This window comes from Caloenas nicobarica, chromosome 3 (genome assembly GCF_036013445.1).
Source record: "Caloenas nicobarica isolate bCalNic1 chromosome 3, bCalNic1.hap1, whole genome shotgun sequence".
NCBI classification, from domain to species: Eukaryota; Metazoa; Chordata; class Aves; order Columbiformes; family Columbidae; genus Caloenas; species Caloenas nicobarica.
In genome coordinates this window covers 90,227,075-90,244,958 of record NC_088247.1, presented here as the reverse complement: position 1 = coordinate 90,244,958, position 17,884 = coordinate 90,227,075, and the positions used below count along the sequence as shown (strand labels likewise).

The window sequence follows — 17,884 nt, the reverse complement described above, 5'->3', positions numbered from 1 at the left end:
GGCAGGGACAAAGGACTGCTAATTAGTTAAATGGAAACATAGTTCACTTTACTTACTAGAGCCTTGCTCCAAGAGAAGCTTAGCATTTCAGGAAACCTAAAAACAGTTGGGGGAGTTGCTGGTTGCAGTGGGCTGACTTGGCTTTCATTTTTTTGAGATTTCAGGTTAAAGCCTCAGCTTTGGTCTCAAAAGCCAGTGGATCTGAGGAGCACTGCAAAGCTATGATGATGGCAGGAAAACTCCTGACATGTCTGGCATAATCCTTGGAAAGGCACAGGGTGGAGCAGACAAATCCTTTTTCAGAGGCTGGGCTTTGGGTGAGCTTAGTGCACCGTCATCAGAGCAGATTCTCATTTTTGGTTGCAACAAGCTCATACAGTAGTAGCTGAGACACAAATCCAGCTCTCTCTACCTTCCTCTGTCCCTCCACACTGCCAGTGCCATGTTTAGAAAGCTTCCAGTTTAGCATCTCTATTTCTGTACTTAGCCTGTTCACTCCTAAAGCAAAGGGCACTCAAAATAACAGTGGTGAAATGCAGCTGAGTGCAAATTTAAGGGCCAGGTGTCCCAAGACACTGCTGAGCCATGCTACAAGCAGAGCTGTGCGACACATTGGGCATTACTCAGCTTCAAGTTCGCCAGCCGACTGCACCAGCACAGCCAACAGGCAAGCTGCCCAGCACCTGCGGCTCTTCCACGCCACACTTGCTCCATCGAGCGAAGCTTCAGGCTTCATTGCTGCTTAAGGGTTGCTTCCAGGAGAACCCCGATTTAGAAACAGTATTACAGAGACAATTGCTTCATCAACAGCTCCATGAACAGAGCCAGCATAGAGCTTATCCTCGAATTCTGCAGAACCCGCTCAAACCCAGAAACTCAGTACTGCTGAGCTGCATGGATTTAGTCTTAAAAATAAATGCAACAGAAACTCTCTTCTATACCCATGATACTTCCAGGGTGTGCAGCTGAAAGGACACAAGGCCAGAAAAAGCAAAGTTTCTAGTTGCAACATCAAGGGCAGTTTGGCTGCAGTATGACAGGAGGCAGGGAACGAAGAGAAGTAGACAGCAGAAGGGTCGGGCAACTGTAAAGTTCTTTTAATATTATGCTTGGAAAAAAACCAAACAAACAAAAACAAATGCCATCAGACAGACAGCCGCTCCATTAGTAGTGCCCTAGGCCAGTTACCAGCACATTGTGGCACAGCTCCATCCCTGTCAGCAGGGCTGTGCAGCCTCGCACCAGGCAGAGGTCTGGCCAGCAGCATGTGCTCCTGCAGGCCTGGGAGACAGGGGTGGCAGCTGCACAGCTCTAACCTGCCATTGCTGCCACTTGCCAAGGCCTTAACAAACTCCCCTTTCGTTAACAGGGTCATTTTGGCACCTGAGCCTCCCCATGTGCAGAATTCCAGTGAGGCTGGGATTGCTGCTGTCTCAAGGCAGCATGTAGGGCAGCGTCCTCCCTCGCTCCCATCCCATCCCATTCCCTCCTCACTCCTCCCCAGCTGCCACCCACAGTCTCCACGCTTTGGAGAGCTGCACTTCCCCACCCTGGGCCTGATGCTGAATGGAAATGTTTTAGCTTTGTGTGGCTCATTTGGCTTCTGCAGATTGACTCCTGGGGCCATCCTCAGCCCAGATTCAAGAAATGAGCTGAGGGAAGGGAATAATATCTGCTGCCCCTGAAGCATCTTCTCTCCTATTGCAGCTGGCAGCTTGAAAGGCTTCATCCTGCCAAGGCTGAATCTTAATGGGATCAGTGGAAAAGACAAACTGCTGCCAGGGCCGCCCTGATCCCGGGCTTATAGAGAAGACGGGCAGAGCTTGCCCAGCCCCACAGGAAAGTGCCTTCATTAAGGTTTACAAAAAATAAAATAAAATTCCTTGCAGACCTGTGATATCAGTGGAAGCAGCAGGCAGAGGCCAAAGAGGAGAGGAGATGGCTTAGCCAGGTAGTTGGCAGAGGAGGAGCAGGTAGAACCACACCATGAAGAAAATCCTCCCGCCCTTGCAGTCCACAGGGCAGAGAAGCCACCAGCAAGGCTGGGGGCCAGCTGGCGACCCTGCAGTGAATTCAAATACTACAACAAGCCCTGAACAAACACACAAAACTATCACAGTCATCCAGAAACACTCCCGCTGAGAGCTATCAGAAAAAGGACAGGATGAGCTTATGAGAGAAAGGCCAGAACAAAACCTTCTCAAGCACCTTGTCTGCAAGTGGCATAAAATGCCACGTGATGATTTTCCCAAGCCACAGACACCAGTTTCAAGCCTGCTCACTACAAAGACCACTGCCAAAGCTCACTCATACCTCCACAATTAGGCACAGTCTAGCCGCCCCTTTGGCTTTGAGGAAGCACCCAGAAGCACTACTGCCAGCTCCTAACGTACCCAAGATGGGTGCTCCTGACCCCATGTCCTCAAAAGCACAGTGTCGTGTCATCCCAGCCACTGTCTTGTCCCAGCACCAGCAGAATAGTCTGGGCAATTTTGAAACCATTTGTTCCATCTTTCAGATTCAGGTGCATCTCTGAAGTCCCCACATCAGAGGAAGGCCACCGTGGTAAGGTCTTGCTTGGACTGGGAGTGTTAGAAGAGCTCACCTTGCTGACTCAGGACAATGGGTTTACCAGCAGCTTATGCAACAGATGCTGTGCAGGCATTTCAGAGCTGCTGGACCTGAGCAGCAAAAAAGGGTTCTTGCTCTGGTAAAATGGCTTTAATGGGATTTTCCAGGCAGCAAACATGCTTTGATGGACATACCCGGGACATTCAGCCATAAGCCACACAACTGCGTGCAGAAGGCTCTTGGCCAGCCAGACTGGGAGGGGTATTTAAGCACAAGTTTCTTGCATTCATCTTTATAGCCTGCTACTCCCTCCCAGGTTGCTGAGGATGCCTCAGAGCACGTCCTTCTGGGATGTCCCAGATGCAGCCAAGGCATGGCCAGCAACAGCCCATCACCGGTAAACCATAGCTTTTGCAAAGCTACGCCAGAGAACTCTAGCTGAACCCCAGCAGCTGGAGGGGCTTTTCATTTCCACTAGGCCAAGGCTGGTATTTCAAGGTGTTTTTATTTCTTTTTAATCAATCCACATGGCCAGCTCCGGAGGGGGCTGAGGGAGAGGGGAGAGGCGGTGCAGCCACTGTATCTGTACAAAGTAGTTCCACATGCAAGCAAAATGGGGCTCAACTCACTCGGTGTGTGTTTTGCAGTGTGGTTACAGGCTGTCATTCCACCTCCATGAAGCTGTTATTTATTTACTTAAAGACTTGCATTCCGTGGAAAAAGATGCCCCAAGATAGCACTGTGTTTCTAAAATTAAACCCAGCTGGCTGGAGAAGGGAGGGAGCGAGTACTCCTGTGCTCCCACCAGCAGCGGGAACAGGGCTTCCCATGTCCCAAGCTCCCCCACCCTTACCGAGCTGCAGGAGAGCCTGGCAAAATGCCTCCCATATCCTCAGCCAAGAGGGAGTTCAGCTCTTCAGGAAGCCAGGCTGGGACCAAGCACCTTTCCAAAAAGCAGGAGTGCCACCATTCCCACAGGGGATGAGGGTTTAATAGCAGTGACTGCACTCCCTGAACAACCCCAGGAAAGTCCTTGGCCCTCTGCAGGAGAGCAGACATCCCACCAGGCATCTCACACAGGTTTGAGTGTGGCTGGGAGAAGTCCTTTAACATAGTTTGTGGGGACAGGCTGGATTCCCGAGCCTCAACTCCTATCTAACCTGGCCAAGATTTTCTGCCAGTTCACGTGTCACCGGTAGCTTCCTCCTTGCCACGAAGCTCATTTAGCCCTTGCTGTTGTAACCTAAGTTAAGAAACCTGTTTTCACAAAAATAATTTATAGAAGGGAAGAGGAAAACCCAAGTGTTCCTCCAACCTTGCATGGCACCAGCAGGAATTTCCCCCTTAGACATGCTCTTGGCACCTGCTCCCCTGCCCAACACTCATGCACAGGGGCTGCCTCGACCTCAACAAGTAGCTCAGCTCAGAAATGAGGACATCAGCTCATCAGAGCAGCTGGTGCCAGAGCTGCTGTTCAGGAGTTTTATGCTGGCCTAGATTTAGCCTCATCCCTCAGACAAAATGTCTCCACATATGCACAGCTAAAGGACTGGTCAGACACTGGTGGAGTTCCCTGTGCCTGTCAGGGCTGAGAGCGTCCTGGAGGTGTTTGGGAAGCAAGGCTCTCAGGAATGGTAGAGGTGGTGCCATGAGGGCCATGGAGAGGATGGTGAGGTTCAGCCCCAAACCTCGCTGCTCTGCAGCTCATGCAGATGTGGGACAAGGAAAGATGGCAAAGAAGTCTGAACCAGACTCAGAACCAGCAACGGAAGATAGGAACAGCTGATGGAACTGAAGAGCAACAGGGAAAATGGCAAAAATGCTGGTGAAATCAGGAGTGCCTGTGCAGCTGCTGCCTCCAGGTGCGTGCACCAGTTCCCCCATGGGCTGAGGACCATGCCCTGCCCTGGACACCAGCAGGAGCTGCTGCTCTCCCAGCTATGAGCAAAGAGATGGTCCCTGGAATCCCACAAAGCTTGTTGCAACACAGGCAGGAAGAAGAGGACAGTCCCATCATTACAGGCCTGGACTGTGATCCAGGAGGACCTGACCACAGGGATGTGGGCCAGACCAACATGTCAGGCTTGATAAGTCACTCAGATTACTGTTTGCAGATCAGGACACTAACCCGCTTTCCCGTTGTTCTGTGTGCTCAGCACTGAGTGCCTGGAGACAGATTTGCTTGCTGGATTGCTCTTTACCTCTGGCATGCATCTGGAGAAGGTAAAATTTGCCACAAGATGGATGGGTTGCTTTTAGCAGATGTGGCTTTTATTCCTCACTGTCTCCTAACTGTTAGATGAAGATTTCACTTCTGCCTGCCAAGGGACAACCTCCACCTGTGTTGGGGACACCCTAGATCCTGTTCTAATGACTGCAAGAGGAGTTCATGGGTGGCAAATCTCATTGCAGGGCTGAGGGAAAGGACGGGCAGGAGTAAGAAGGGAAGAGAGCTGGCCACCTCTCCTGCAAGAAGTTCTCAGGAAAGAGCTTGCCCCTCATCAGAGCTCAGCTGTTTCTGTGATTGTGTCCATTTGCCCATAATTATACTGGTTTTGCTCTGCATAGCACTAAGTCAGGTCTATCAATTCCAATCCAAACTCCTGCTGCCTTCCTATTTGGATTAGGATGCCAGCACAGGTTAAAAATTAGAGAGTAAGATTGCTTCGATATCTGATTTATCCCCTTCCTCCTCCCATCCCGCTTTAGGATGTGCTAGTCAGCATTTCCCTGGGAGCGGATCACTCAGGAACAGCCAGAGAACTGGCAGCTGCCTAACAAGGACAAGATCGCGGCTATGGGACAAGCTGCAATTTGTAGTGTCTTTCTTTGACCCTGGTGCAAGTCCAAGACAGGCTTGCTGATGCCTCCCAGCACTGCCACCCTAGGAGCTGGCACAAGATCAGCATCCCCGAGGCCACAGCTAGCTCTGGTCCCAATGTCACACTGCCTCAGTGCTGGAGCCACTTCTGCGGTGAAAGGCTGCCCGTCCCCATGACTCCAGAGACAGCTTCAGCTCTCCAGCTGTGGAAAGGGCCTCCTCTCCCCTTAGGGAGAGGCTTTCATTTCAGGGACCAGAGCAAGGGAAGATGTTACCATCATTTTAAAAAGGCAACGCTGTATGTTTAACATTTGCTCCTCAGATGAACAACAGCTACACCACCAGCAGCTCAAACAAGGAGAATGATGGGAAGGTAGGAGATGCCATCTGATCTGCCTGACAGATCCAGACACATTAGAGCAGCACCTGTGTGGAAAGCCAGGCTCAGGGCAGAACAAGAGAGTTTGCACTAGGAAAGATCCTCTTGCAAGGGGCTTCACCTGGAGCCCCAGGTGCTCAAGCTCCAGCAGCTGATACTGCCACAGAGAAGGGGCAGCAGACCCTCCCAAGGTGGGCAAGCAAAGGCTCATGGCAGCAGAAAGGACTTGTGAGGGCACACAAAGGAAGCGAACAGGGAACCAGGAGCAGAAGCAAGAGGTAGTTTACAGGAGAACGGGGCACGGCTCTGAGAAGTTATTTTCCTGTTTGGTAGCACAAAAGGGAAGAAAACTCTGGAGTGGACAACCTGCCTTCAGGAGTTAACTAGCTCCCCTTCTACAAAGTAAGAGCAGATCCAGACTTGCTTGGAGACACAAACGTAGTCTGTGCTACCCAAGGAAATCCTTCACTTTTATAATACCTTATTGAGAGCCCAAGGGTGGGCAAGCACTAGACTGATTCCTGCTTCTCCCCCTGGAAAGACCTCATGACTCTACAGGGGCTGAGATGACTGTTCGTATCCTACCCAAAGGCCATTACACACAAACAGCAGGCAGCAAGGCATGGCCTGCATCAGGCCTGCTCACAGCCACAAGAAGCAAAGAGACACTTTAGAGCACCATTTCATATCTGTTGAATCCAGGGATCACCCAGCCTTCTTGGGGGGGAAAGAAAATAAATCCATCTTTGGTTCTTTTACAGCATTACCACAGCGCTACAACCAAATTAAAAATAACTTAAGCTTTAAGCAGATGGACATTCGTTTTCCTCTTTTGTTTTCTTCCTTTTGCAGGCAACAAAACCCACAAAAGCTTTTGATTTTTTTTTTTTTTTCCCCCCTTCCTCAGCCACTGTCCACAGATCACTGATACCTTTACAAACCACTGGCTTTTCAGGAACCACAAATTGCAGAACACTGGCAGAGTATGAGAACCAGAGCATGAGCTGTGGCTTCACCACAGGCAAGTACTCAGGTAGTCTCTCATGGGGTATCCAAGCCAATTCTTACAATACTCCTGATACTTCAGAGGATGATAAAACCGAAGCTTTACCCCTGCAGACCCACTGGCAAGGCAGATTCCTTTACTTATAAACAGACGAGCAGCAAGTATCCCTATTTCCCAGGTTCCTCAGGCACAAGACCCTATTATCTCAAGAAATCTGATGATCAGAGTTCCCCCTCCTCAGTCTTTTAAAACCTCCACAGGGGACACAGAGGGAAGAGAGCCCTCCTCCCTACAGGGACAGGCAGCAATATCACATAGTTTGCAATGCACTCACCTCCCTGTCTGCCCCACAGAGAAGGGTGGCCAGGGCTAACATGCACCCCGCTCCACAGATCCCTGCTGCCTCTGCAGGACTTCTTTGTCCTTTCCCTGCTTAGCAGCTGCCGCAGTCGTTGCTGGAACGGCTTTGAATAGCCATTTCCATTATATCTTCACGAAGGGAGCGGATGGCAAAGGTCTTGCTATAACACAACAGACCCAGCCACTGTTGGTCACAGACATTTCAGCCAGACAAAAGCCTTTTTCCACATCTTGCACTGTGCGATAAATTATGAAGTCATTTTCCCCATTCCTTCTCCCCGTTTATTTTTTTAGCTAATGTAATTATAGACATGTTCTGCTTTCATGAGTCCTGCAAGAAGTTGGCTCAACACTGCTGCTCCCCACATCTAAAACAAGGTGGGGAAAGAATGTTTCCTGGGTTCCCACATTAAACTAACCATAGCATTTCAGACCCCTCTGAACTCCCAGGGTTCAATGCTGTCATGGTAGGAAAGACACAGCAGCTCTCCCAAGGCAAGCTTACAGCTCACTGCAAACCCTTCAACTCACACAAAGATTCTCCAAGACCAAGTGAGAAGAAACATTGGCTTGGAGGGAGAGATACAGCAGTACAGTTAATTGCTCATTTTAAAACCCACCATTTAAAAAGAAAGAAAATAAGAAAAAAAAAGGAGCCTACAGATTCTAGTAGCTACCTGATATGTTATCTCTAGGAAGAGACAGGTATGCAGGCATACAAATGAGGGCATACACCAGCAAATGATTCAGATTTAGCCAAGCATCTTCTAAGCTCCAGCCCTGCAGAGACAGACGACAGCCCTGGTCAGGAGACGTGGCAACAGCTCACCCGAAGGAGGGACTGCAGAGGATGGGGATAAGCCCAGATGTTAAGGTGCTCCATTCCCCTGGGCAGGCCAGGTACTAGGGGACATTTGGCACTTCTTTCCTTGCCCCAGGTGACCACAAACAGTGAGAAACCCCAGGGGCCTTCCCGTCTCACAACTGGTTTCCCTCATCCGTGCATTGGGAGCTGCCTGCAGCTCCCACCCCCACCTGCAGCCCAGACATCTCTGTCTCTCCCCCAGCAGCAGAGGCTGAAAATGAGCTGGAACTCCTCAATACATTTGTGACATTTTTCATGCTTTGATCATGGCTGGAAAGTTTTGTGTTTTGTTTTGGTTTTTAGCCATATGAGTCCTCCTCGTTAATCAAGTGTAGGAAGGGAGAGGGAAGCTCAGCTGTAGGAGAAGAGGACGAATACTTGTCCTTAAAAAGCAAGGTTAACCCTTAGAAGGAAATACAGCTAGGATGCTTCCAAAGACACTTAAGGTGTTTTGGTGTTTGTTGGGGTTTTTTTTGTTTGTTGTTTTGGGTTTTGTTTGTGTGGGGGTTTTGTTTGTTTTTTGGTTTTTAAAGCAGCAGAAACATACCCTGCCAGGAAACAAACAAAAATATTAAAACCAGGTACCCCAAACTGACATCCTACTCTCATTTAGTCCTCCTCTGCTTCATTCCCTTTCCGAGGCACATGTGAGCAAGGCATTTTTCTTTTTTAATGCATCTTTACATCACTGTCCTATATGAAAATTCAGTCTGCCAGGCTGGTGCTTGTACAGACCGGCAGACCTCCAAAAATGGACAATAAGCAACATTTTTACAGAGTTACATAGCTCCACAAGCAGCATCACCCTCATCTCCTAAGCAATCTGTTCTAAGGCTGAGGGAGGGGTGGAGTTAGAACGAAAAAGAAAAAACATAGGAAAAAAAGGACCCTACCTCCTGATGAGAGTCTGACCAAAGTAGAGATAAACAGCAGCTATGTCTCAGAGAAAACAGCAAGAAACTCATTAGCTACAGAAACATCAAACAAAGTCTATCTAGCACAACAACATTGAAAACCAAAGTTCTGGGCTTTGGGAAGGGGAAAAAAAAAAAAAAAAAAAAAAGAGTATTTAATTATTTTGTTTCCTAGCAGTAGAATTCTGTTCCCAAAGGGCCAAGCAAATTTCTCCCAGAAAGCTCAATGTCTTCTATGGCAGAGAGAAAAAAATCATCTTTGTTTAAACAGAAACCAAAGGTCAAAGAAAGCGAAAACAAATGAATAATAGAACCTTAGCCCTTCCCAGCAAGAGCAAAGAGCTCCCCCTTACCCGCCTACCCACTCCCAGTCATTCAGGGTAGCTAAATCCCAGCCCTGGTTTTGCTCAGAAAAAGCTATCAAGCACTTACCTTGCAGCAATGACCAGGGCAGGGGGGTCCACGACCATGAGGAGATGCCAAATGGGAAGCCGGCAGGATGCTTCTGTACTGGACCCATCCTGCAGGGCAGAACACCAGCCCCTCACTGCGTACTCCAACTCCCACCAAAATATTGAATAAAGAAAAATCTTCCTGTTAGAATTCAAGCAGGATGCCTCTCTGGTTGTTCAAAGCAGACAGAATTCAAATGCTGCTGAGTTACACCTCTGACAAGAGGCAAAGCAATGGTGTGGCCTCCTCTGCTAAAACCCAGCTGCTAGAGAAGGCAAGGAGGTTCCTCCATTTTCATCCTGCCTCTGCCACTCGAGTGCCACATGGACTGGAGAAAAATCCCTTTGCCTCTCCATCTGTAAAGTAAAAACCTTGTAGACAGACTTTTAGCAAAGTCTGAACCAAACAGATTGAAGCAGAGAAACCGAGAACTCTTTTAACAAATATAAAACAAAAACATTGCCCCACAACACTCAGACTCCCATCTGCTGGTCCTCAGCCTGTGCAAGCAATTATCCCCTGATTGCTTTTGCTCGTTTCCATGGCCCTTCCCACCTGAGAGCCAGAACCAACAGCTGGGGCTTTGCTGGTGGTCCCTGGGAACCCAAGTACTGCAGCAATGTGCTGCACAACCAGCAAGGCTCCCACCCAAGGGAAGGCATGATCTTCCCAGGAGCTCACGGTTAAAACATCACCCTTTGATGGGCTGAAGACAAACATGAAAAGTTGCGGCTTAAGGATGAATTTTGTCAGTAGATTATTTCTGTTAACAGAGACAGGCAGATCCACAGCTGCACACATTGTGACTCAGATGAAAACAAGATTCTGCCCCTGAGCTCCAAGGAATTCCTCAGCATGTCCCTTGATTCACCCACAAATCAGCCCTAGCCCTTGCGTGCCTCCTGCTTGTCCTGCTGTTCTGTGTCCAACTTCTCTCACCCCTCCCCTCCCATGTCCTTGAAGGCTTCATCCCCACGGTTGGCTTTCCTGGCTTCTTTTCAGCTGGCCTTATTTAACTCCTTCCTTGGAAGCCATCCTCTCCTGCCCTCTCCTCCTCTGAGTCAGCTCTTGCTGTCAGGATGTTGCTCAGTTAAGGAAGGGAGCTTCTGGCCAGCGCTGCAGCCCTGCACTCCCTCTCTTGGACTCGTTACGCCCAGACATGGATTATGAACTCTTAGCAGGACTATCTTCATTTTTTTTGTTGTTTTAAGTGAACTCCTGTATTCCCGATGTTGTTCTGGGGTAGCAGTGAAAGAGTGCTTTATTCCCCATCTTTTTAAGAGGACACTTGGATATGCTAACCTGGTGGCCCCATGGTTAGTTTTTTACCATTGCAAGGTGTGGGGAGGTTGTGCTTGTGTTCCGCCACTTGTCTTGTTCCCCCAGACCAACCCAAGAATTTTTTTGTCAGCTCTGCACTGACTGTGTCACCTAAAGAGGAGCATGCTCTTCACCAAAGAGAAAGACCCAGAGCGTAGCAAAGAAGTGTACCCAGAGTCCAACTCACCTTTGAGATTTTCCAGTAAAATGCACAGACAATGCAACTACAAAGAAATTTGCTAAGACGCGATAGGGGCAATATATCTTTAATTTTTTTTGCTTTTGTTTTTTAGTATTACAGTATATTCTTATAAAAAGATACAGATAAAAAGGACACTACAGGATTTGTACATTTAATTCACTTATAGTCTTAAACTGACTAAGAAATGAGGATACGCCAAGGCATTACAGCAGCACACAACCTCCTACTTCAGTCAGCAGCACTGGACTTTCCAGCTTGGCGGCCAGGGGTGCCTCCCAAAGTGACCTGCGAGCTTCAAGCTGACCAGGTTTGCAGGGGAGGAGAATGGCTGGAGGTGGGGATGGGTTGGAAGGGAGGTGTTGAGCACAGGGCAGCTCAGGTACCTGACATCCCCTTACAGTTCTCCTAAAAACTGCGAAGGTTTTTAAAGAGCCTGTTTATGGGCAAGTGTGGGGGCGTGGGAATGGCTTGTCATAGAGGCTTTTCTAGATCACTTGGGTGAGAGGTCCTAGTGGTGGACAGGTGGAAGAATGAAACCCTTCAAAAGTTCTGTGGAACATCTTGTAAACAGCCAAAACTGCCTAAAGGGGAGTTCTGATCCAGATGCTGCTTTGAATTACACTGCTGTAAACCCAGAGCAACTTGTACTGGTCACACTGGATCTATTCTACATTACCACCAGTCACAGAAGACTCTCGTTTGGAAGATCTATTAAGCGTCCAGACTCTCTCACAAAACAAGGTGACAAAACACCATGCTAGACTAATAGCATGCTTCTCAGCAGGTGCAGTGAGGAAAATCTGGACAACTTCAGGGGATTCTGGTCATCAAGACTACTATTTAGAGTAGTAGATAGCTTTTATATATATTTATATATATACACATGTATATAAATTCTATATTTTCAGTTGGCCAAATTGTGTTACCCAGGCTGGCTTCTTAAACCTTTGATAACAGAAACTAAGGTGGCCAATGGAGGTGACCCATTTGGATGGCAGGCAAACAGAAATCTCTTATGTTGAGTACAGAAGCCAAGGAGCCATGGCCAAACACCTGGTGATTGCTAGAGACTCCACGGGTAGAAAACCAACCAGTAAAAAGATTTTGTTTATCCTGGATAATCTGGGGAGGTGGAGTGGAGGAGGAGAAAAGGGAAGTAGAGGAAATCCTTCTTCCTTGGCCTTGAAGATGGGAATGAATATTAGGTCTGAGGAATGAGAACTGTCCCAGTTTGTCTTATCAGCACGTTAACTCTGGTGAGAAGTTCCAGGGCATGAATGACTTTTGCCCATCCATCCAAGTTTCTCTGGCATTATGGACAGAATTTGTCTGGAAGGGTGAAGTTTGAGCAAGCGACTGTGCAGCTTATCTTTTCTCAGTCTTCTCACCATGATTCATGATGAGAAACAAACAGGTTTTCTAGAAAGTGTTCTAAAATAACCAACCTGCATCAGCTGACCACTTGCTTTAAAAAGCGTGCTTTCCCAGAACCAGGGTCACCAGGGGCAGAGTGATTACGACAAAAGCAAAAGGAAACCTTTTTCTTCTCTTCCTTCCCACACCAAGCCAGCTCACACGCAGCCCCTCGCCGAGCTCAGGTTGCTCCCCATAGCCAAACCAGCTGTCTTGCTGGTGTAATGCCCTGGCACGGTCTCAATAGTCCTTGCTGTAATGCAGTGTATACATACAAACATAGCAAACTACAATAAGGCAAAATAAATAGAGGTGTCAGATTTACAGGTTCCCCTTAGAGATTCCTAAAACCTTTTTAAAAAATCATTTAGCCCCCAAACAAACAAACAAAAAAACCCCAAAACAACCAACCCAGAAACAAAACTGCATATATCATGTACATCATCAACTGTACAACTGATCTCCTTCCCCCTCACAGAAACTCCTGACACAAGCTTCTCCCATGCAGCCCAGCTCAGAGCATGAGCTTTCCTAAAGAAGAGGAAAGATTCAGCCAGTGGGGCTGACTGTGACAGAAACACCTGCCCCAGAGTCTCCCATCAGGGCCCCTCGCGATTCCTTTCCCTTCCTCAGACATTGCGAACACGTTACAGAAATGCTTCTGAAGGACACTCAGCTCATCTCCTTAGTGGGGAGCGTCTTACCCCTAAACACTAGTCCTGCTTCTGCTCTCATAGGGAACCGGTGCCCGGACGATGGCTGTGCTGCAGGGCATGGAAGGGCCTTGCTGCCCTGAAGTCACTTTGCCTGGTAGCATTTCCAGAGACTTACGACCAACTGAGAAGAGTGACCCAGACCAAAGGGAGTGAGAGAGGGAGTTCTTCAGTCTTTTCTGTGGTCATCCTAACACAACCTGCTTAAGAACAATGCAGAGACACAGGGGTGAGTGAGCACTAAACGTCCAGGGACAAGGTCTGGAGAGTTAGAAAGTACCTCCTCTTCTAGGTGTGAGAACATAATAAAGTTAACAATGACTACATTTCTGCAGGAAGCAGAACAAGCCCTCAATTATGTCCTTCATTCTCACATCTCCTCCTCCTCCACTTATTTCCAGAGTGACTTCATTTAAAATGCTGGTGCTAGGCACAGCTGCAAGGACAACAGCAGACCCTACCTCTTCTCCAGCTTTCAGCACAATAAAGAGGTTACACCTCAATGCCATTCATCACAACTGCTTGCTATACCTGCTCAGGCTCTGTTAGCACTAGAGGACAGGGGATAAGATTTTTCTTTCTCCTTCAGCACTCAGCAACTCTGCCACAACTGCTGATGAAGAACAGAGCATAGATGCACTCACAGTACCTAAGAGATCTGAAGCACAGACAAACCTTTGCTTCAGCAAGAATCTGATGCCAGACCCTAGAGCAGAGCTAACTTTTTCCCTTATCTTGTGTGTGGCCAGCCTCATCTCATACAGTAGACCTATTATTGGGCCTCTCCGCTTGTCACCACTTATATGAAATCACTGCTTGCCTCAGTATGCCACTGAGCTATTTCAAAACTCTCTATGAACCTTCACCATGGAGTCAAGAGCCAGGGGGGACTGTCCAACATGCTGAATGAAGCCTTCAGACACCATCACAGGTTCGAAACAAGAGTCTGGGGCACTGGAGCACTGAGAAAGTTGAGTGCAATGAATCAGGGGCATGACTCCGAGCTTTCTGTCAGTCCCAGGAAGCATCCCACAGCTCATTTATAGGAGTTGCACAATCTCTCATTATTTGTGTATGAGTCAAGGAGGTGGCAGAACTACAGCAGCTTGCTTTGACTCTGTCAGTGTGGCCAGAGTGTGGCATACCATCATATAGGATTTCTTTAAATCAGGGTTGAATTATGTAGAAAAATGGACAGAGGGCTTATCTCTCTCTCTGCTTTTGCTACATTTGTAGCCTGGCAAAGTGACCTCAGTTTCAAAAAGCACAGCACAAACCTGGTTTGACAAATACTGGGGTGAGGGTGCGGGGGGAAATGCTGTATTTATTGTCAAGAGTTTTACCCTGAGGTGTTTCTTCTCTAACAGCACTGCCATGCTGACAGTCTGTCTTCTCAAACAAGTACCTGGGGAGCAAGCAAGCAGCCATAAACCGAACAGAGCCATGAGTCACATCATCTGGCACCAGAGTTGACCTTGGCACTACACCTGATTTTCTGGGTGAGTCCTAAACACAGGGAGAACAAAGAAGGGAGGGAAAAACGACAATGTCCTAATCCCTAAAAGCATAATCTTTGGAATTCAGAGATTATCCAAATCTAAACTCAACTGTATACCAATTTGGCACATATTATCACCTCTCATATGGCTTACATGGCATAGTGTATATGGCATGCTCTAAGACAAGACAAACAAAAAGGGTTGGGATATGGCATGTCTACTTCAGGGAGCAGCAAAGAGCTTGTTAATATAATTTACAAGAGACATTTCTAAAAATCCATTTTGTAATTTAAAATAAAAATGCTTTAAAAAGTGAGAGTTTTTCTTAAACTTTCAAAAACCTTTATGAAATACAGTCTTTCTTCTACAAGGTGCTTGTGTCCACTGCAATGGGCATTGCTGTTAATAGCTAATCCCAGAAGGGGAGTGGGGTAGTAAGGGAGGAGAATGCACCCAGCTCTTGTAAGATACCAGCTCTTTATGATAAGTATTATACAGAGGCGCGGCAGTCTGGAATGTTGTAAATAGGGAAATTCCAGGGCGGGAAATGCATAATTCAGTAAACAATGAAACATTAGAGTTTGACAATTCTAACTTTTTTGCTTCTTTCCATAGTTTACATAATTATTTTACTATCAAAGTGTTCAGAAAAACACCATAGTTTGCTTCTCCAATATTGGTAGTGTGTAATACTGATCAGGCAGCGTGCATGGCAGAGGAAGTTCTGTTCTGCTGACTCAGTGCAGAGCCTAAGGTTAAGTGACATTCAGAGAAAAATAAAATCAAATTATTAAAGTGACAAATAGAGCTTTTTTCACTTCCCTGGGATTTCTTGACATTTTGTGCTGTTAACTATTGATGCATAGTTTGTAGATGGTGTGTTCCTCTTCTCAAATGTTCTCTCTTCCTGTCTAGGAGGAAGAATCCATCACCATTTCTTTCTATTCCTCTTTTCCTTCTCCAGGGAAGGTAACAAAAAAGGAAGACAAGATTTTTTAAAAAAGAGCTCATGACAGCCCACACAATTCAATCCCTTTCCTAGAGCCATGAAGACACAGAATTCAGGCCTCTTCTTAGGATTCTTTGCTTTTTCACTGTGTGCTTTATATTATACATGCAGTTTAAATACAAATTTCTTTTTTTCCTATGAATTAAGCCATCTCCAAAGCCTGCTTGGCTTACACTGTTCTGTGTCCTCCTGGAAAAAGTACTCAGATTTCATTATGGGACCCTCCGTTGGCTCATCCCAAGTGATCCCTTCAAATTGAAAAAGGCTGTGTGCTTCAAGGCTCTCCTTTGACACCATTTATATCTTACTGAGTTACATGATTCCCTCAGGTAGGAGTGGAGTGTGTGCAGTAAAGGTCAGCCTGTTAGATAGAAAGACCAGTTCATGCCAATAGCAATCACAGCTGGCATTGAGTGGAGAAGAAATCTCATTTCTTGCAGCCTGTGACCCTGTTTGCTTTTTGCTATTTGTCACTTGTGGATGATACTAGGGAGCTCCCAATTTGCATTGGGCTGCACTAAGAAATCTTGCATAAACAGGTAAGAAATGTTGTGCTGTTTCCCTTCCACCCCCCAGCAATGACAACAGGCTCCACAGTCACCAACTTGTAATCCCAACCTGGCGGTGGCTTAGTTTTCTAAAGAAAAGCCAGAGCTGTTTTCCTAGAAGATGCATTTCATAGCTGAACCATCAACAAATTCCATAAAACCACTTCTAGAAAAGCAGAATGCAAAAGACTTTTACGAAGTATTTGATGCCCATCCTGATTCTTGAATTTCAATTTGTTCCAGGAAAAGATTACTTCTGTCTGAGCATCACTTGCTTTGGACAGTGTAGACCACACAAAACTACTGAGAACATGAGATCAAAAGCATTTTTCAGGTGCTAATCAATGGCTTATAAAATGCAATTCTGGAAGGGAATTTCAGAGCTCGAGAACCACAACTTGACAAGCCACTGAAGGCCAGTCAAGATCTTGAAGAAGCCACAGGTGTTTACAGAGCTGCTCTGAAATTAGTCTTGCTTATTAGCAGCAAGATGGAGATCATGACTAGTTTTTACTTTGGCACACAGAAAATTATCTTTCTCCAGCTGTGAGGCAGTCTGCAAGGCCCAAGTACTTCCTGTCATCACCATGAGGCCTTTGATGACACAATAAACTCCCAGAAGCAAATCTGTCAGCTCTGCATGGCCCGGTCACAGGCCCTGCTGACTCCACAGAGGCACTTTTATAATGGTTCAAATTAGGAGCACAGAAGAGGGATGAGAGGAAAGCTGATCATGGAAAGGTAACGTCTCTAGCCACAGATCAAAAAAATCCTCTGGGGCAGCTGTCAGCCAGGTGCCATCGCACACATTCATCTTCCTTGTTTTGCACTTTTTCATCACCTTCTTTTGGTTATTTTTCTTCCTTTTGTAATTAATAATTTAGCTTTGTTACCACTCGCTCTCGGCTTGTCTCTAAGCCTTGGTTCCCCGAACGCTTGCGGTTACGCTTGAGCTTGGATAAGTCTTTGTCAAAGACTTCACCTGACCTTAATGCTGACACCAGGTCATCAAACTCCCCACCCTCTTCGGAGATGCTTCCAGCTTTCGCTTTCTTTTGTCGCCGCTCTTTTTCCCTCTGCTCTTTTAGCTGTGGAGAAAGATACAGGGCTTTAGGATTAGCTAACCGAGATGCCAGATCACTAGGGACACTGCCAAGAAGCAGCTAAGAAGCACCAGTACAGTTTAGGAAAAAAAGAGATCAGGAGCTTATCCACAAGGCTGTCACCTGTGCCAAGAGCAACAGGCAACCATGCTGGGCTTCCCTTCTTCTGCACAGGCAAGCAGAGAGCCGGAGAGATGAGGAATGAGTAGTATCTTGTGTTTGCCTCACAAAGCCCTGCCACTCTGGAGCAGAGAAGACACATGGGATCTCTCTATGCTTCTGCTGTTTTGCACTAATTTTACAGTAGAATAGTGCCAGCAAAGTAGCTGTGCCAAATGACAGTCTACACGTGATGCTGGCATAGGTAATTACCCAGCTTCTGGGACCAGGCTTGCAGTGAGCTTGAATGTGGCAGCAGCTACTGTGCTGACAGTACCTAACCTAGTGAGCTTAAAGTTAGTTTGGATGTGTCACTACTATAGTCACAAACAATTTTGTGCTTGGAGCACAGCTACTTAAGTTGACATGCAGAAAGGCTGCAGTCCTATAGAAGGAGGAAAAGAAGGGGAAAACCCCAGAAAGCCACAAGCTAAACATACTAGAGATTGAAAATTGTGTGAGATATCAAAACATCAACAGAAACTCTATCCACCAAAAAGGTCAAGTTTGGATGGATGCAGTGCTTTGCAGTGATGGGAAGAGGAAGGC

The 17,884-nt window shown here is 47.0% G+C and overlaps 1 protein-coding gene across 3 annotated transcripts in view; it reads right to left on the bottom strand.

Moving 5' to 3' along the window:
• Positions 1 to 10,952: 10,952 nt before the first annotated feature.
• Positions 10,953 to 17,884, bottom strand: part of DAAM2 (dishevelled associated activator of morphogenesis 2) — a 211,666-nt gene continuing 204,734 nt past the window's right edge. For all 3 annotated transcript variants that reach the window (XM_065630842.1, XM_065630840.1, XM_065630843.1), the window contains one exon: positions 10,953 to 17,161. In XM_065630842.1, coding sequence (XP_065486914.1) covers positions 16,946 to 17,161 — 216 coding nt within the window. In that variant the 3' untranslated portion in view covers positions 10,953 to 16,945. The remainder of the gene's footprint in view (positions 17,162 to 17,884) is intronic.